This window comes from Lithobates pipiens, unplaced genomic scaffold (assembly GCF_037356315.1).
Source record: "Lithobates pipiens isolate NorthernLeopardFrog02 unplaced genomic scaffold, aLitPip1_a1.2 Scaffold_16, whole genome shotgun sequence".
Lineage (NCBI taxonomy): Eukaryota > Metazoa > Chordata > Amphibia > Anura > Ranidae > Lithobates > Lithobates pipiens.
In genome coordinates, this window is record NW_027507748.1 from 319,419,573 (window position 1) to 319,440,515 (window position 20,943).

Here is a 20,943-nt window from a genome sequence, read left to right on the forward strand (position 1 = left end):
ACATCCCAATCATGTGACTGCTCGGCCCAGCCCGTCCCGCCTCTCCTCTCTCCTCTCACGTTTTACATCTTTTGAGTCCTGACGTCAGCAGGGAATTCTTAGCCCCGCCTGCCTCTCTTCTGATATGATAGCTATATTCAGCGGGCGGGGCTGAGAATTCCCCGCTGACGTGAGAGGAAAGCGGAGAGAGGCCAGGCCGAGCAGTCACATAATCGGGATGTATTTACTGTGAAATTCGGTATGAAGTAAAAAAAATTTTAAAAAGCACCTACAGCGTGGCACATCATTCATTGTAACACAGCATTTGTTAAAAGAAAGTAATTTTAAAAATACGCTCAGATCGCTTTCCCGGGAGGGCCGGGGCAAGTCAGGATGATGTCACCCGCAATCGATTTTCCGGTCCTTATGCATTGATGCCGCATCGGGGACACCCAAATCGTGATGCATCGATGCAACAATTAATTTCAGCACCCCGACCAGACAGGTCTTTCTCTTTATCCCTATTTTGTTCACAGCTCAATCATATTCACTTACCAGACCTCTCTATTAATTTTGCATTGGCATTGCCCATTAATTATTTGTCATGCTTTGGGATGCGGGGGGCTTGAGCTGGCCATACGCTAGTAGAATTACAAATTAATGTTCCTACGAAAATGTAAACTAGTACTTCAATAACTTGACAAATTGTGTTCAATTTTATTTTTTCCTTTCAACTTTCTATTTTAGAATGAATGAACTTTGCCAAAGGAAAACCCACATACATTGTTGGAAATTTGTTAGTTTTCCAACCTGCCCTGCTCTGAGTTTCCCTGTCCCTTCTGTATAAAATGAACATCAGTTTGACTTTACTAGCAATTAGAAAAAAAAATAAAAAATCAATGAACACTCTTAAAATTAGATTTTTTTAAATAAAATTTGTGTATGGCCAGCTTTAGTTTGGTGGTTGAGAGTTTTATATTAATGCATGACAAGAGCGGAAACGTGGGTTGACCCATAGATACCCAACAGAGCTATAGGATGCTGTAGTGACCTCACCAATATTCTGGTGCATATTAGTACTTTTACTGATGTCTATGTTATCTGCTAAGATATTTGATGGAATCTTTGCAAAATTACCAGGTCAAAATCCCACTAAATCCCTTAAAGTGTTACTAAACCCACAACTGTAAAATCAGTCTGTATATGCAGTAAAGCACGCTTGTTATACTCACTGTGGAACTTAATGGGTTAATCCTCTGCATTGCGTAAAAAAGGCTGCTTGATCCTGTATGCACAGATCCTCCTATTCTTCCACTAAATCCAGAAAATGTCTGGATAGTATAGAGCAGGGGTAGGGAACCTTTTTGGCTGAGAGCCATGAACGCCACAGATTTTAAAATGTAATTATGTGAGAGCCATACAATATGTTTAAAACTAAATACAAGTAAATGTGTGCATTTCATGTACAATAACTCTCTGAACTAAACATTCAGGTGTTCTTTATTAAGGGATAAATCACAGAACAAAGAAATACGGCAAAGTTGCCGAACATGACATGACCTCTGAATTCTTTTTAATAAGGTTGTTATGCTGTTGCTAACCAATGATGAATAAAGTACTTCTTACCATTAAGGCGACTTCTGGTGCTTATGGTTTTGCTGATGGCTTTGTAGCCTGGTTGATAGGTGGTGAGATTAAGCTTCATGCAGGTGTTTAGACTTCCATCCGTTAAACGTGATTGTAATTTAGATTAATTATAACTAATGTCATGTAATATCCACGTCATCTCCCCCCACTGTAATGTCCACATCTCCCCTACGATTGACTAATTGCTTACCACTACACAAGCAGGCAGATCCACGAGCAGTTGAGGTGGGTGATGATGATGTCAGCGCGCCGCTCACCTAGGCCACCGCCGGGTGTACCAAGATGGCCGCCACTCCAGATCTAGGCCGAAGCCGCGGCCTTTCCTATGGGCTCAATCCGTGGATCAACACACCATACGATCCGCGGATTGAGAGGCGAGAGCCAGATGCCACATCTGGCTTGCGAGCCATAGGTTGGAGATTGGATCTGCGCTGATCACATGCAATCGGCACTGTCCAGATAGATGGTCAGGGGTCCTGGAACCTGATACAGCTCAGTGCAGAATGAAAACTCCTCCTACAAGCTTTACCAGGAACTGATAGAAGTCACAAGACTGCTATATACTGCAGAAGAGAAACTGTATTTAGCAGTTTTTTTATTTACTAAAATTATAAAATGTCCATGTTCTGTGTACTGTGGGAGACCAGATATAGTGAATGCAGTGTCCTGGGTTTAGTAACACTTTAAAGCGTAAGAGTAAACCGCTGCCTTTTTTTTTTTTCCCCTAGACCTGTAAGGAAAAGGCATAATGAGCTAGTATGCACCGCATACTACCTCATTATGAAATACTTACCTTAGAATGAGGGGCCGGCATCTCACTCGGTCCACGCTGAGGGAGCTGACATGTTCCCTCGGCATGTCTTCCGGGTATCGCGGCTCTCGCGATGTGAGTGGCCGGAGCCGCAATATTGTCACTCCCGCGCATGCGCGCAGGAGTTTTCTTCCCGGCAGGGTCTGGTGTCTGCTGGACCTTCAGCCGAGAATCCCCGGAGCGCATGCGCTGCTGAAGTCAGCAGCTCATTGCGAGAGGAATATCCCCTAAACCGTACAGGTAAGCCTTATTATAGGCTTACCTGTAGGTCAAAGTTACAAATATGACTATACAACCACTTTAAAGTATAATTAAAGGCAAAACATTTTTAAAATTTTGGATAGAGTGGAGATGTATTAGAATGTCTGCCAGTTGTTATTGCTGTCTGTGCCCTCGTTGGGAAGATTCACCCTCCTCTTTACTGTTATCATTAAAAGTTAAAGAAAATCCCAGATTTTGAGTTGTCCCCAGAAAAGTAATAGAGGGAAAATCTTCCAATGGGGATACTAGTACTGGTGACCTGGGAATCCCCAAGAAATTCCCTTAATTTGCAAGGATTTTCTCTTTCTTCCCGTTTTGGGCACAGATCTTCTGATTTTCAGACTGTTATGGCGCATACACACGACCGGACTTTTTGACAGCAAAGGTCCGACGGAACGAGTCCGTCGGACAATTCGATCGTGTGTGGGCTCCATCGGACCTTTGAAAGAATCGTTGCTCTACATAAAGATGGCCTAGGCTATAAGAAGATTGCCAAGACCCAGAAACTGAGCTGTAGCACAGTGCCAAAAATCCGGCTGACTTTAGAAATAGAAAATGTTTTAAATTTTCAATCCGGAACTCCGCTGGACTGAGAAATCCGTTTGTGTGTATGCTAGTCCGACGGACAAAAACCAACGCTAGGGCAGCTATTGGCTCCTGGCTATGAACTTCCTTATTCTAGTTCGGTCTTGCACTTGGAGTGATTGTGTGTGTCCAAGCCCGTTCATTCAGAAAGTCCACTGGAACTCTGCCGAAAGTCCGTCGGACCTAGTCCGTCAAAGTCCGGACGTGTGTATGCCCCATAAGTATAGCACTTCCGACAGCCGATTCTGATTTTTTATTTTTTTTTTGTCCAACAAAAGCTGGATGTGCACACTAAAACATTTTTGTTGTACGTGAACTCAACGTACGATTTTCATTTAATTCGTACGGTTTTCATCAGAAAAAAGACCACGTACGCTCAGAAAGGAAAGAATTCATACAAAATTTTCGTACGGTGAGTAACCTCTTCGCGTTCGACATGAGACTAGCATGCAATAAAAAGCATACGAAGGGTCGTCCGAAATCTGCTCTTGGGTACGAGGCTTTACTCTATCCAAAATTAAAACAAAGAATTGCCTATAGTTCTACTTTAAATTACCAATGAAACTGATCATAAAAATTACATATATAATCAGGTTTACTGAATGGGATAAAGAGTAACACGCTCTTGCAATATAACAAGCAAATGAAACCAATAAATCATAAAGAATAATGTCAATACACTTCTATAGGACTGTGCAGTCCCTTTTAAAACAATAACCATCCAGATGTACCATAAATTGATGCTCCTCTCTCCTCCAGAGATGCAACAATTGCAATCTCCCTAGCCAGGAGCTAATATCTTTACCTAGTTGTCTTCTGGGTTGGACAACTTTGACCATCATGATTGGCTGACCAGGATAACATAACATTTGCACCAAGGATGTACATTGAACTACACATAGTCTTAAAAAGTTGGCAGGCAGGCAGGTAAGAAGCTTTAATTACAAAACAGCCATACCCTATCTCTTCTACAATATAAAACCTTCCTACTTGCGTTTGTTTTTATTTATAACACTCTTTTAAAAGCGGTAGTAAACTCTCTAAAAGATAAGCTATTTAAACAATATTAGACTGGACATATTCATTTACAATAAGGTGGGCACTAAGGGTATGCCCAATAATCATTCTTGCTGTAATTTTTCCTTTATATTCCAAATGCTCATCCTGGATATTAGATGGCGCTATAGTACCTGGGGTCTTCCGCGTCTGTCTCAGAATTTACTTCCGCTCACAGTAGTTATTCTTCTCCCTAATCCCTCACATGAGCAGTAATAGCGTTATCGAAGCCTTCTATGGAAACAAAGTCTAGCAAATCCTCTTCTCAATACGGAGAAAGTAAAAAGAGGTATCGCGTGATGTCAGGGCTGACGTTGACACTAGGAAATGACGCAGCCCAGGCATAGACCCTGCATTTTTTTGCGGGAGGGTCTCTGCCTGCCGGAAAAATAGGACATATAGCGTATGCGTGGGTGACGTCATTAGCCAGAAAAATACAGATTACACGCAAGGCAAGCAGGTAAGGAGAAATTGATATAGCGCAACTAATTTTAAAACCCGCAATTGTCCATTTAAAGAAAAGTCGTCGGAATGGGTATACAACCGCTTTAAAGCCCCACTCCAGGATTGCAAAACTTCAAATTCCTTTTTTTCTGCTGTGATCCAACTTTTCCTGTAGGAGGGTGGCTAGGTTCGTTCTCTGGTCCCACTTTATTTAGAAACATAGCCATAGGAGCCATGGACTGAACTATGGGATGTGTAGTGTGCATAGAGCAGTGCACATGACCACACCTAAACAAACCTGAGGGGAAAAGGAGAGTTTTGGGAGCTCATGGAAGATCTTACAAGGTGCCTTTTAAGTAGTGGATGTGTATGTATTATTTTTTAGATTATTTTTTAGTGTAAAGCTGTACAATATAAATACATTTGTATATACTTTACATTGTTTTTGTCAAAACAGCTTTATTGAGAAAGTTGGACAATTTAACAGCATGTGAATGGGCTGTATTAACCATTGGGTACTTTTTTAAAGTGGTAAAGTTTCATGGATTGGAAAATAAAGGGCTACATCAAATTTGTATGATAAAATGGATCTAAAAAGGTGAAGCGGAAACAAGACTGCATGGTTAAGAAAAATCATATAGTAGTAGTCCTACGTTAAAATGGTAGTAAAGGCTAACTATAACTATTGTTAAAAACGTTCCCTCCCTCCTCCTCCCACCGATCCTGCATACCCTGTATAAAAATAAAATCGGTATACTTAGGCCTCATGCATACTGGTCGTTTTTGACTCTACTGGATGTCAGGCATTTTTTTTTTATTGCCTCTAAACTCTGCTGCATGTTATCCTATGTGTTCATGCACACATAGGCTTTTAGCAGCATTTTGTGACAGAAAAAATAATCCATTCCCAGGGCATTCTGAAGCAGTGGCATTTTGACAAGCCCCGGTGCCCAGCATTCTTTCTTTTTTCTAAGCAGGAGGCTGCTGGTGTCCTTAACTACTAGTGAATAGCTGGTTTCCGGAGCTTAAAATGATTGCAAAGGTAACCATAAAAAATAAATAAATAAACAAACATGCATATACTTACAGTATCTTCTTTGTGCAATAGAATTGCACAGAGTGTCTCTGAACCCTCCTCTATTTGGGTCCCCCACCGGCGCTCCTGGCCCCTCCCCTCTGTCCAGTGTCCCCATGGGAAGCGGTACCTGTACGTGCTTGCTCCCGAGCCCTGTTGCTGCGTCCGTTGACACAGAAAGCGGTACTCGGCCCCACCCCTGGCTCCCTCGTCACTTCCTTTGATTGACAGCACTTGGAGCCAATGGCTCCCAGTGCCCCAGCAAAGCCAGCGAGACCCAGAGGTGAGGGGAGAAAAGACCTGCAGACGTGCACAGTGCTGGATCGAATGAGGGCTCAGGTAAGTAAAAGGGGGGCTGAGGGGGCGATGCTGACACCTTAATATTTTTTACCTTAATACAAGGAATGCATTAAGGTAAAAAATGTTTAGGCTTTACAATCACTTTAAGTGGTTAAACGTGCTTAGGACAAACATACTGTAGATCTATACTCAGATAAAAAAGTAATAAAAAAAAACCATCTATAAATAAAATAAAAAAATGGGGCAGACTCGATGGACCACTTGGTCTCTTTTTTTGTGCCATCATTCTTCTATGTTTCTATAAAATATTTTGTGTAGCAACGGAGTTGCTGTAAGGTAGCTCATTCATTTGAAATAATACAAGATACACCAGACCTGCACCATTTTAGACAATGCAGTACACCATAATGCATGTTTTTCTTTTTCTTTTTGTATTGTGATGTGTCGTACAGCCAGCTACTGTCCTTGTATGTTGTGAACAACACTGCAATGATCACAGTACTATACTTTAACATGCTGCTCAGCTGTTACACACAGTGTGGGGGGGGGGCTACTTTCTGAGGCAGTTTTCAGGCATTTTAGCACTAAAAATAGCACCTGTACACCGCCTCTGATGCCATGCCTACCCAGTGTGAAAGCCCAAGTACTTTTCACACTGGGGTGGTGTGCTTGCTGGACAGGAAAAAAAGTCCTGCAAGCAACATCTTTGCGGCGGTGTAAGCCCTTGTACACACGGTCGGAGATTCCGACGGAATGTGTCCGATCGGACCGTTTTGTCGGATATTCCGACTGTGTGTGGTCTCCTTCGGACTGTTTCCGTCGGAGTATCCGACGGACCAAGTTTTCCAACTTGTTTTTTTTCCAACAAAATGCTCCAATCGGACATACTCCAATCATGTGTAGAGAATTCCGATCGGACAAAGTGCCACGCATGCTCAGATCAAATTCCTACATCAAAGCTATTGGCTACTAGCCTGAACATAGTCCCATAGTAACGAAATAACGTCATCACGTTCTGAATCGGATTTTCTGACAACTTCGTCTGACCGTGTGTATACAACAGTTTCGGACAAAATCCGTCGGCGTTATCCGATGGACAAAATCCGATTTGGTTGTCAGAATCTCCGACCATCTGTACAAGGGCTTAGAGTGCTGTATATGGCACTCCTACACTGCCCCTGCCCATTGGAATGAATCGGCAGTGCTTTGGAAGCACCGCTGCAACACGGGCGCTATTAACCCCTTCTTCGGCCCCTAGCGGGGGTTAAAAGCTCCCCGATAGCGGCCGAAAAGCACCACTAAAACTATCAGCGCTTTACCGCTGACAGACCTGCTGCCCCAGTGTGAATGTACCCTTATGGTGTGGTACTAATATTTGTTGCTGAAAATGCTGCATGCACAACTTTTGGTTCATTTTGGTGCTTTGGGCAGCCCATCCAAATGAATGGGGTGCCCTAATGCAATGCATGTACCAACACATGTAAACGCATGCACTGTAGTAGATCAGGCTGGTGTGAAAGAGCCCTATAACTGGTTACTGTGAGTCATAGTTATTTAGGACCCTAACTATTAAACTAGCCATACGCCTGAGGGCCTTATTCACATGGACAGCTGGGTGCAGTAAAATTAGGACTGACTACCCACCTTAAAAAAAGCAAGGCAGCTGCTTAGGGCTTGTACCCATGCTGCAGCTACGATGCTTTGGGGCAAAAGTTGAACAACACGTTGCATTTGGCAGGTGGTACCGCCGCCAAACAGGACCAAGTGAATAGGGCTGTTCAGTGATCGCTCTGTAATTGTGAGCAGTGCAAATGGTTGGAGCACAATGGTTTGGCATTTTTAAAGTTAAGGCTAGGTTTACAATTCTGTGTGTGGCTGTGGGAATTGCAGCAATTCCCGTACCCGCCAACGCCACCCAGAGTGAGAATGCACTGCTCTGAGGAAACAAGCAGGGCTGCCATACCTTCTGAATGGCACATACAATTGCAGCATGTGTGCGGAAACTGCAGGAATCCCATAGTCTTTTTGACCGTGGCATCACTTTTTTGAAAGGGTACATGCACCTTTTTTTTTTTTTTTGCGGAAATGCAGGCATGCCAGCCCATTCATTTGAATGGGCTGCCACTCCCATGAAAGCGCGGCACGCAAAAACACATAGATGTTAACCTAGAGTAAAGCAGGTGACATATTGCCTTCTCAGCATCTGCCAAATGGTTCTGAAAAGTAGTCCATCGTGGATCGCTTTCTGGGGTGGGGGTGGAAGCATAGCCACCGTAAACGCTCACTTCCACATACTAAACAGCCTGCATGGAGGAAACTTCCAGCCGCCTTCTGACTGAATGCAGTCACCAATAATTTATCACCTGGCTCCTTCTACAAAAGTAGAATTAAGGTGCTGACAAGGCCACCCACACTTTGAATTGCAGCTGATTCAGGATAATTCTGCTGAAAATGGGGCAAACTATGGTCAGATTTAGATATAAGTGTCTGAGAGCAATAGAATTGTGCATCTCCTTAAAAAAAAATAGATCAAATTTATATATATATATATATCTAGTTAGATATATATAGATAGATGGAGATATATATATATATACATATATAGCAAACGATTTTGTTTTTATTACTACAATGACAAACACTTTCATTTCCTTTATGTAGTGTCAATGTAAGCCCAGATACTATCACCACCTACAACAACAGCCCTACACTATGCTGCTAGTGCGCAGATGCGCTGACTAACCCCCCGGGCTATACGTGATTGGTGCATTCGCCTGTCAGTCACGGGAGGTGAACATTCCCCGGCAGAGTGCGATCACGTGGCTGTTTGTGTCATTTGCCCGGCAGAAATGCGGGAAGAGAAGATACCGGAGAGAAGTGTGGCGGGTTCATATCATACCGTGTAATCGGAGGCTGCACTCAGGAGGTGAACACACAGCACCCATAACCGCACTGCCTGCTATGCCCATCATCTACAGACTCCATTCTGTGCTGAGGGCAGCAGTCACATGTCTTTATTTTGGACGGAGTGTTAAAGGGTAACCGTAAAACTCCTGTCACGGTTGACCCACTCGGGAGGGATCTCTTCCTTCTTTGTATACATAACCTGAATGAGAAGAGATCTTCATGACTGGCCAACACATGTGCAGCAAAGAAAGAATGGGCTGTAATGCCTACATGTTTCATGTATGTGCTGCTAGATGACTGTTCATGTGCTCTCAGCACAAAGACCAAGCTGCAACACGCTGCATTCACACCTGAGCGGCGTGTTTTTTCTTGTATGCACATTTTTGAGCGATTGTGTACAGCGTATTTAAAGGTGTTGTAAACCCTAAAGGTTTTTCACCTTAATGAACTTTATGCATTAAGGTGAAAAACCTTTTGTGCTGCAGCTCCCCAACCCCCCTTTTATCTTGCCTGATCCAGTGATGCGCGGTGGCACCAGCCACTGTCTTATTCCTCATTAGACAGATTGATAGTAGCAGGAGCCATAGGCTCTTCCACTGATGTCAATCAAATCCAGGGGGCGTGGCCGAGTCTCGATGGCTGTGAGCCAGCACAGGTGCCCCCATGGAAAGCAGCTCTCCATGGGGGCACCTAATGAAGGGGAGAAGCCTGGAGCACCAGCAGGGGACGGCAGAAGAAGAGGATCAAGACTGCTCTGTACAAAATCATTGCATGTTATTTTTATATATAAACCCTTTTAAAGAGTTTTTGAGCTTTGGCTTTTTTTAAATTGGCGAATAGAGAAAATATCGGTTTCTTCCTTTTGTTGCTGTTTTTCATTTGCTTTTGTAATTTTTTATTTATTTTTTGTAAGGGGTTAGGGCAGTGATGGTGAACCTTGGCACCCCAAATGTTTTGGGACTACATTTCCCATGATGCTTAACTATGCTGCAGAGTGCATGAGAATTATGGAAAATGTAGTTCCAAAACATCCGAGGTGCCAAGGTTCGCCATCACTGGGTTGGGGTTTAAAGGTTAAAGTGATTGTAGTCTCGCTTTTTTTTTTTCCTATAAAAGTAACAAAGATTATACTTACCTGCTCTGTGCAGTGAATTTGCACAGAGCAGCCCCGATCCTCTTCAGTGCCCCCACGGCAAGCAGCTTGCTATAGGGGCAGGTGAGTCGCAGCTCCCTGTGTTCATGCAGACACAGGGCCCCGGCCCCTCTCCCCTCTGATTGGCTAGCTAACTTTGGCAGTAGCCAATGGTGCCATTGCCGTTTTGGCAGCAGCAGCCAATGGTGCTGCTACTGTGTCTCAGCAAATCAGGAGGAAGAATTTTGGATGGCTGAGACACTTGTGGACATTGCTGGACTGACAGGGACCTCAGATAGGTGCTCGGGAGGGCTGTTGTACACAGAAGGCTTTTTTTGGGGGGGGTTGGGGGTTAATATTAGTTTTTTTTTTTTTTTTTTTAATCTATGCATTTGTATAAAAAAACCTGTGTAGATACCTCAGGCCCCATCTCTATCCAGCAATGTCTGGGACTCTCCTCCTGATTGGCTGAGACACCGCAGTGGCACCATTGGCTCCCATTGCTGTTACTTAGCCAGTCAGGAGAGAGGGGCAGGGCCAAACCTGGTCTCCATGTCTGAATGGACAAGGGGAGCTGTGACTCGGCTCAGGTGCCCCATAGCAAACTACTTGATGTGGGGGCACTCAACAGCAGAGAGGGGCAATGAGAGCTGAAGAGGAGGATCTGGGCTGCTCTGTGCAAAACCAACTACACAGAGCAGGTAAGTATAAGGCCTCTTGCACACTGTAGCTTGAAAAAGCTTAGTACAGCTGGTTTTATTTTTTTACTGAACTAAAATACAGATCATTAATTTGTAATGTGTCTATTCACACAGGCGTATAAACAAGTGCTGTGCAGTCTTCAGTGAAAAAAAAAAATTGAAAAATCAGCTTTTTTGGTCAGCAATTCTTGCCCATTTTTTATATTCTGCAGAACGAGGACGCACCCTAAAATGGACCTTCCGCTCATCAGATTTCCCCCCCCCCGGCGCCACAATTGGCACCTTTCAGGGGGGAGGGGGTGCAGTTACCTGGATAATCCAGGTAACTACACCCACTTCCGGGCTAGCTCTCTGCGGAAAGGGGCGTACGTTACGCCCCTTTCCACAAGTGCCCGCCCCCTTCCGCAAGTGCCCCGCTGCCTGCTGGGAAACACGCAGATCCCAGAGGCAGCGGGGACCGTCCTCATTGCGCAGCGCGGCTCGCACATGCGCAGTAGGGAACCGGGAAATGAAGCCGAAAGGCTCCATTTCCTGATTCCCATACCCAAGATGGCGGCGGCAGCACTCGAGTGTCGATCTAGAGATCGGCTTCGGGTGCCGACATCGCGGGCACGCTGGACAGGTAAGTGTCACTATTTTAAAAGTCAGCAGCTGCAGTATTTGTAGCTGCTGACTTTAAAAAAAAAAAAAAAAAACGCTGAGTCCCGGCGGACTCCCGCTTTAAAATGCGCAAATGCATATATGTGAAAATGCCCGCAAATACAAAAAAAGTGGATGCTCAAACAGGAGTTTCATGTGTAAGAAGCCTGACATGTTTGTTATTTTTAAGAGAAAAGACAGACTTTACAATGACTTTAAAGTGATGTTAACCACATGACCACTGGGCACTTAAACCCCCTTAATAACCAGACCAATTTTCAGCTTTCGGATTTTCACATTTTGAATGACAATTACTCAGTCATGCAACACTGTGCCCATTTGAAAATGTTGGCTTTTTTTTCACACAAATAGAGCTTTCTTTTGGGGGTATTTAACCACTTCCCACCCGGCCAATGTATATATACGGCCGGGTGGGAGCCGCCTGCTCCTGATAGGACGTTCAGGAACGTCCTTCAGGAGTAGCGGGATCGCGCGCCCGCGCAGCGGCGCGATCCCGATGTGCTCGTGTCACCCGGACACGGCACATCTCAGATCGGCAGGAGGGCTCTGTGATTGGCCCTCCTGATCACATGACGGCCGTGTCCAATCACGGCCGTCATGTGATGTAAACAAACAGCCGGTTGCTAGGCAATCGGCTCTCCTCTCCTCACACGGAAGTCATCGCAGAGGAGAGGAGAGCGGATCGCTGCAGCCGGCTGATGATCAGTGAGTATGGGCTGCTTTTCACAGCTTTTTACTCACTGATCATCAGTGTAGTGTCAACACACCACACAGTACAAACACAGTCCCCACATATGTCCCCAAAACACACATGTCCCAAAACATAAATGTCCCCAAATAATAAAAACACGTCCCTAATAATAAAATGTCCCCCACATATGTCCCACTAAAATCACATGTCCCAATGATTATCTGCACACATATGTACGTGATCACCTGCACACATATGTACATGATCATTTGCGTACATATGTCCGTGATCACACAAACCAATTATTATACACTTAACGGAATTTTTTTTACCAAAAACATGTAGCAGAATACATTTTGGCTTAAATTTATGACAAAATTTGATTTTATTGGATTTCTTTTCAAATAGAAAAAAGAAAATATTGTTTTTTTCCCAAATTTCCGCTTTTTTTGCGCTTATATCGCAAAAAAAAAAAAAACGGAGTCGTGAATAAATACCACCAAAATAAAGCTCTATTTGTGCGAACAAAATGATAACAATTTCATTTGGGTACAGTGTAGCATGACCGCGCAATTGTCACTGAAAGCGCTAGAGCGCTGAAAGCTGAAAATTGGGCTGGGAAGGAAGGGGGTGAAAGTGCCCTGTATTGAAGTGGTTAATCACCGCTGGGTTTTTTATTTTTTGTGTTATAAAAGAAAAAAAGACCAAAAATTCTGTTAAATATAATCATTTTTTCTTTGTTTCTGTTATAAAATTTAGTAATTTTTCTTCATAAATTTTGGCCAAAATTTATACTACTCCATATCTTTGGTAAAAATAAGTACAAATTGGTGAATATTATTTGGTCTGTGTGAAAGTTATAGAGTCCACAAGCTATGGTGCTAATAAAATAAAATTGATCACACCTGAAGTACTGATGGCCTATCTCATTTCTTGAGACCCCAACATGCCAGAAAAGTACAAATTACCCCTTTTTCGAAAGAAGACATTTCAAGGTATTTAGTAAGAGGCATGGTGAGTTTTTTTGAAGTTGTATTTTTTTCCCCACAATTCTTTGCAATATAAAGATTTTTCTTTTCCTTTTTTTTCACAAAATTGTCCTATTATTAGGTTATTTCTCACACACAGCATACCCCAAATTACACCCCAAAACACATTCTGCTATTACTCCCGAGTATGGCGATACCACGTTTTAGACTTTTACACAGTGTGGCCACATACAGAGGTCCAACATGCAGGGAGCATCTGCAGGCGTTCTGGAGCACCCAGGACAATTCTGACATTTCTCTCCTACATGTAAAAATCATTTATTTGCTAGAAAATTACATAGAACTCCAAAACATTATATATGTGTTTTTTTTTTAGCAAAGACCCTAGAGAATACAATGGCGGTCCTTGCAACTTTTTAACTATTACACCCCTTTAACACTAGGGCGTTTTGCAGGCGCTATAGCGTTAGAAATAGCGCCTGCAATCCGCCTTAAAGAAGCTGCACCATTGTATGTAGTCTGAAAGCCCGAGGGCTTTCACACTACAGCGGTGCGCTGGCAGGACGTCAGGGAAAAGTCCTGCCAGCAGCTTCTTTGGAGCTGCGAAGGAGCGGTGTGTTTACCGCTGCTCCCCATTGAAATCAATGGGGCAGCGCTGTAATACAGCCGGCAAAACGGCGTATTGCTGGCGGTTTTAACCCTTTCTAGCGGGTTTAAAAGCGCCCCGCTAGCGGGCAAAATGCATCGCAAATCCGGCGTTAAAACGCCGCTAAAAATAGCGGCATTTTACCGCCCACGCCATCGGCAGTGTGGTGTGAAAGGGGTCTTACGGTATTTGCGCAGCAATTTTTCAAACGCATTTTTTTTGTGGAAAAAAACAGTTTTGTGCTTTAAAAAAAACAAAACAGTAAAGTTAGCCCAATGTTTTTGCATAGTGTGAAAGATGAAGTTCCGCCGAGTAAATAAATACCTAACATGTCACCCTTCAAAATTGCACACACTCGTGGAATGGCACCAAACTTCTCTACTTAAAAATCCCCATAGGCGACCCTTTAAATGTTTTTTACTGGTTACATGTTTTGAGTTACAGAGGAGATCCAGGGCCAAAATTATTGCTCCTGCTCAGCGATACCTCACATGTGTGGTTTGAACACCGTTTTTATATGTGGGCAGGGCTTACAAATGCGTTCATATCTGAATGCGAGCATACGGGGACAGGGGCGCTTACATTTTTTTTTTTTATTATTCATTTTACTTTATTTTAGTTTGACTGAGAGGGGTGGGAGGAACCGGCATCATGACATGACGCTGTGTTTTTTTTTTTTTTTACAAGTGATCGCTTCGTCATTTGACGGAGCGATCATGTGGTAAACGGCCGCAATGAACGGTGGTTTACCGAGATGCGGCGTCACGGATGTTCTCGAGTGCGCGCGAGAGCAGAATTCTGGGAGGACGTCGTAGTACGTCCTTCCAGAGTTAACCAACCGCCCTGTAGCTATCATTTGGCTATGGGCCGGTTTTTAAGCGGTAAGGCTCGTTTCACACAGGGGCGACTTGTCCAGGCGACTTAGCCGCCTGACAAGTTGCGCTCCGTTCTGTACTATGGAACCGTTCTATTAGCGACTCAAGTCGCTCCGACTTAGAAAAAAGGTTCCTGTACTATTGGGGCGACTTCAGGTGACTTGCATTGACTTCTATACAGAAGTCGTTTTGCAAGTCGCCGCTGAAGTTGTTTGCAGGTCGCGTCTGTGAGTCGCGCTGCAAGTCGTGCCACCCCTGTGTGAACCGAGCCTAAGTCTTGTTTTTTTTTTGTTTGTTTTTATAAAATAACAAACGTGCTATACTTGCCTGCTACGTACAGTGGTTTAACACAAACCAGTCCAGTTCCTCCTCTTCTTGGGTCCCTCCCTCCTGCCCCCACAGCAAGCAGCTTGCTATGGGGGCACTTCAAACACTGCGTCCATTCAGGTATATTAGGGTTGGGATTTTTATTTATTTTAATTATTGCATTTGCGCAGAAAAACACTCAAATCAGCTCCATTTAAATACTATTTTTTTTTATTTAACCCTTTCATGACTAAGTCTATTTTTGGCATTTGGTGTTTACAAGTTAAAATCCATATTTTTTGCTAGAAAATTACTTGGAACCCTCAAACATTATATATATTTTTTTTAGCAGAGACTCTAGAGCGGTGATGGCGAACCTTGGCACCCCAGATGTTTTGGAACTACATTTCCCATGGGAAATGTAGTTCCAAAACATCTGGGGTGCCAAGGTTCGCCATCACTGCTCTAGAGAATAAAACAGCGATTGTTGCAATATTTTATGTCACACAGTATTTGCGCAGCGGTGTTTTAACTTTTTGGGAAAAGGGACACATTCATTGAATTAAAAAAAGAAAACAGTAAAATTAGCCCAATTTTTTTACATAATAGTGAAAGATAATGTTACACCGAGTAAATAGATACCAAACATGTCACACTTTATAATTGCACGCACTCGTGGATTGACGACAAAGTACGATACCTAAAAATCTCAATAGGCAACGCTTTAAATTGTTTTAACGGTTACCAGGTTAGCGTTACAGAGGAGGTCTAGTGCTAGAATTATTGCTCTCGCTCTGACGATCACGGCGATACCTCACATGTGTGATTTGAACACAGTTTACATATGCGGGCGCGACTTCCGTATGCGTTTTCTTTGCTTTGCGAGCTCGTGGGGACGGCGGGCGCTTTTAAAAAAATTTTTTTTTATTATTTATTTTAAAATGACTAAATTGTTTTTAAAAAATAAAAATTTGATCACTTATTGCTGTCACAAGGAATGTAAACATCCCTTGTGACAGTAATAGGTGGTGACAGGTACTCTTTATGGAGGGATCGGGGGTCTAAAAGACCCCCCCACCCCTCCTTTACACTTCAATGTATTCAGATCGCCGAAAACGGCGATTCTGAATACTGTATATTTTTTAAAAACCGGCGCCATTGGCAGCCGAGTAAACGGGGAAGTGACGTCATGACGTCGCTTCCGTGTTTACTATTAGGATACTGGAACGAAGCCGATTGCGGCTTTCGTTCCAGTTCCGCCCCAGCAGCCGGAGGCATCCGATGTTGAATCTGTGCTCCCGATCGAGCGGGAGCACCGGTAACAGCGACGGGAGGGGGGGACATCCCCTCCCGCTCCTCCGGCATAACAGTCGAGCGGCTTTTAGCCGCTTCGGTTGTTATGGCTGGAAAGCCAATCGCCCGCTGGAAAAAACGGTACCGGGATGATGCCTGCAGGTGCGGGCATCATCCCGGTATACCCCCCGGAAGCCGAGTACGCACATCTGCGTACGCTCGGCGGGAAGGGGTTAAAGAGCAACTGTCATCTGTCCCGCAGAAGCTCCTCCTCTGACCCGCTGTTGACTCTCCAACAGTCTTATTTGCGTTAATGGGATGGTTGGTGATGCGGCAGTGACAAAACAAGGCGAGGGATGTGGCGGCAGCATGTGAATGGATGCCCACTAACATGATTGATCTGAAATGAAAGGTTCTCTTTAAATGTAAGGATTCATTCTTGGTGGTAGTTAGAATCTTTAACCACTTGCTGACCGTCTCATGCTGATATACGTCAGCAAATTGGTACGGGTGCACAAAACAACGTACCAGTACATCGCTTCGTTATCGCTAGCAGGTGCACACCCGTGGCCCCACGATTGTCTGCCAGTGGCCTGCAATCGCCTATGTAAACAAGGAATGTCCCTGTTCTTCCTAGTGACATGACAGGGATCTACTGCTCCCAGTGACCGGGAGCAGTGATCTCTGTCATGTTCTAGTGAGCCAATCCCCCCCCATACAGTTAGAACACGCCCAGGGAACACAGTTAATCCCTTGATCGCCCCCTAGTGTTTAACCCTTTCCCTACCAGTGACATTTACACAGTAATCAGTGCATTTTTTTTTTACTTTCAAATATTTTTATTGATAACAAGCATAGAAAGCAAACAGTCACTGCTACAGGCATATGCTCAAAAATACATTTTACAGAAAAGCATCAGACAAAGAGAGAGAGTCAGGCTACATTCAGATTTGCAAAATGAACTCAGTGCATTTTTATAGCATTGATTGCCAGTGGTCCTAAAATAGTGTCAAAAGTGTCCGATCTGTCTGCCGCAACGCTGCAGTCATGATAAAATCGCAGATCGCCACCATTACTAAAAAAAAATAAAAAAAATAATAAAAATGCCATAAATCTATCCCCTCTTTTGAAGACACTTTAACTTTTGTGAAAACCACACCTGCGGCTTCACTTCCTGGTTCCCTACTGCGCATGCCCGAGTCGCGCTGCTCATCCTCTGTGGTCCCTTCTGTCTCCCAGAAGACAGCTGGGGAGGACAGAGTAGGCACCGGAAGTGGCGTAGGTCACCATGAACGTCGCAGTGATCTATGCCAGAAAGGTGCCAAATGTGACACTGGAGGCGGGGAGGATTCCAAAAAGTGGAAGTTTTTTTTTTTTTTGGGCGGTAATAATTACCTTTTAGATTTTTTTTTACTCCAAAAGCATTTTATTAAAATAAATTTGATTTTAAATCCAAAAAAATCCTATAAAATGTTTTTTTTTTTTTTTTTTTAATCCACCCCGACTGTGGTGCTGTGAAAACGTGCAGCATGGCTGCATTAAACCCCACCTCACAACAGTGTTATGGTGTGAATGGGGCTTTCTATTGACACTTGTGGTAACTGGCATTGATCCAGTGAGGAAACGCACCAGTCACTGTATATAGAGGGGAAATGATCAAAACTAGAGCAGCCAGAATCAGGAGGAGATGTGCATGGCCACCATTTGGCTTCTATATTTAGTCCGTTCAGTTAAAGTGAAACTAAGCCCACTTATTTACAGAGCAACTAAACCCTCCTAACCTTTAGTCTAGGTTCTCCCTGAATGCAGCTTTCAAATCGGGCAACTTCACTTAAAAACACATGATTTCAAAACCGCATGTCAGTGCGACTTCAAGTGCGATTTGGCTGACATCTGTGTGACTTGATGCACAGATGTCTATGCAAGTCGCACCTGAAATTGCCAAAAGTAGTGCAGCAACTATGTTTTCAAATCGGTACGGCACCGCAAAGACTGCATCTTACCAATTCAAACTGTTCCATTGCTGGCAACAAGGTGCGGTTTGACCTGTCAAATCGCATAAGTCGCACCGGTGTAAACGATGGCTTACAGCCAAGGAAGCTGCCATCTTAGCCCCTGTTTGATTTGAAGTTGCAATGGTGCTGCACGTGATCAGTTATACCACCAGCCGTTTGGTTGAGAGCACAAGCAAATGTGACAATTATCATTGAAGCCTTTTCACATTGACAGCGCAGCCACTAGTTTTAGCGGCGCTTTACTGTCGTCTTAAAGGCGTTTTTTAGCCACTAGTGGGGAGATTTTAACCCCTGCTAGCGGCCAAATAAAAGGTTAGAAGCGCCAGTAAAGCATTGCTGCCCATTGATTTCAATGGACAGGGGCGCTTTAGGATTGTGTGTACACCACCCCTAAAGTACCCCAAAGATGCTGCTTGCAGGACTTTTTTTTTAACGTCCTGCAAGCGCAGCGCCCCAGTGTGAAAGCACTCGGGCTTTCACACTGGGACTCCAGATGAGGTATTTTTCAGGCGCCTTATATGTGCTATTTTTAGTGCGAAAGCGCCTGGAAAAATGCCTCCAGTGTGAAAGGGGTTTTGCATGGGAAATGGTTAAATTTGATTTAGTTCCTAGAACAGTTACATTTGTGGCATGCCTCTGGTCATAACTGTTGCTAGTGTGCTTAAGCAGAGCTCCACCCAAAAGTGGAAGTTCCGCTTAGCTGCCTCGCTCCCCCTTCCAATGCCGCATTTGGCACCTTTCGGGGAGGAGGGGGGAGAGGGTATGCGCTTTTGACCAAAAAACATGTCACTGGATTTGATTGGCAGAAGCCAATGGCTCCTGCTGCTCTGTCTATCCAATGAGGACATGAGACTGTGGCTGGAGCTCTGGAGGGCTGCTGCACTACAGAAGGTTTTTCACCCTTTTTTATTTTTTTATTTTTTTTTTGCAATGCATATACAGGGCCCAAGCCTTTCTTTATGCAAATAGCAACTGTGGACATATCCATGCTCATGCCAAATACATGTTTAAGAAATAAATAAAAAGTGGAAGTAAACCCTCCTATCATTTTCAGCCAAGGAAGCTGCCATCTTGGCTTCTATTTAATTTTTAACTGCCATGATGCTGCACGTGTGATCAGCAATATCACCAGCCATTGCATGGTTTGGCCACTCGGTTCGGAGCACAACCAATGTGACAGTTAAATTCCTTGAATGTTGCGGAAATTTAATGTTTTTGAAACTGTTAAATCTGTGTTTACTTCAGCTTTAAATGCTGAATATGCAGTAGCATGAGCATCTAGTGCTTGTTTGTATGAACCCCTGAATAAGTCCCTAACTTTTTTTAATGAGTGTCACAAATGTGATTTATGTATGCAATAAACTCGCCTCACTGTGTCATATGAGCAATATGTTTTCACTTTTTAAAATTTTTATTATTGTATTTTACTTTGCAGTTGTCATAATGGAAATAAGCCACTCGGTAAAGGAGAGAACTATTGCAGAAAATAGCTTAGTCATCCTTTTACAAGGACTGCATGGACATGCCACTACTGTGGAGCTGCGAGATGAGAGTTCTGCTAAAGGTTCAGTTATAAACGTAGATGCTTTTATGAACGTACGCTTAGAAAAGGTCACTTATACAGACCGTCGAGGCAAGGAATCCAAGCTGGATGACTTGTTTATCAATGGACGCAATGTGCGCTACATTCATATTCCAGAGGAGGTGGATATAATTCAAACTATTGAAGAACGGCTAAAGAAAATACAAGGTATCCGTGGATTTGGTGGAAAGGGAAGAAAAGAATTTGTTTCACAGAAATACAAATGATGCCCACTTTACCCTGCTGTTGAAGAAAACGATACTGCTGTATAACATCTAGCTGTTTTACTAAGAAGTGTATGTAAAAATCTATACACATGCTACTGAGCATAAAGATCCTCCTGTATTTTGTTAAAGGAAATCTCTCTTTTAAATCACTTTGGTAAAACTGCAATTATTGTGTAAATAAGATTATTTTAGCTACATGGTAGCGTGCGGTTGTATAATGTGAGAAATGTGACTAAATGGCATAAAAGCTTTTTTTTTTTATGTATGTGTCTTGATGGCAAGAGAGTAGAGCAGTGGTGGTCAATCTGCTAAAGAGGGCCTCATGTGCGGCACGTGACATGTCCAAAAGGCCGCACAACAGAACAGTGCATTTGTATAATGCACTGGTGTGCACTGCAATGCTTTGGTGTGCTGCCTTTTTATTTAAAACAATTTCATTCTTATGCACTCTTTTTTTTTTTTTTTTTTTTTAAGTGCACACCAATGTGGTGTGTTGCTGTGAACTGAAGCCACAACACAGAAGGCAAATCATTTTGTGCTTATCTTGGCCAACACAGCTTGTAAGAACTATAGGCAAAACTAAGTTTTTAAGGGAGGATTTTAAACCCTGTAAGCCGGTTTACCTTTGCCATCTATGTCCCATTGTGGAGATTTCCCTTCATGTCCTGTCCCATAGCCAAACAGGAAATCCCTGCAAATAAGGGTAATTTCTTGGGGACCCCCACGTCACCAGAACTAGTTTCCCCTTGATTACTTTTCTG

At 43.5% G+C, this 20,943-nt stretch overlaps 1 protein-coding gene across 2 annotated transcripts; it reads left to right on the top strand.

Annotated features, from left to right (window-relative positions):
- The first annotated feature begins 8,944 nt into the window (after window positions 1-8,944).
- LSM10 (LSM10, U7 small nuclear RNA associated) lies at window positions 8,945-20,348 on the top strand. Of its 2 annotated transcripts, none has more exons than XM_077481683.1 (2): window positions 8,945-9,084; window positions 19,809-20,348. In XM_077481683.1, the coding sequence occupies exon 2, from the start codon at window positions 19,817-19,819 to the stop codon at window positions 20,180-20,182; it is 366 nt and encodes a 121-aa protein (XP_077337809.1). In that variant the 5' UTR covers window positions 8,945-9,084; window positions 19,809-19,816; the 3' UTR covers window positions 20,183-20,348. The 2 variants fall into 2 exon arrangements, with proteins under 2 accessions (XP_077337809.1, XP_077337808.1); XM_077481682.1 differs by lacking the exon at window positions 8,945-9,084 and adding an exon at window positions 11,637-11,695.
- Window positions 20,349-20,943: the final 595 nt, after the last annotated feature.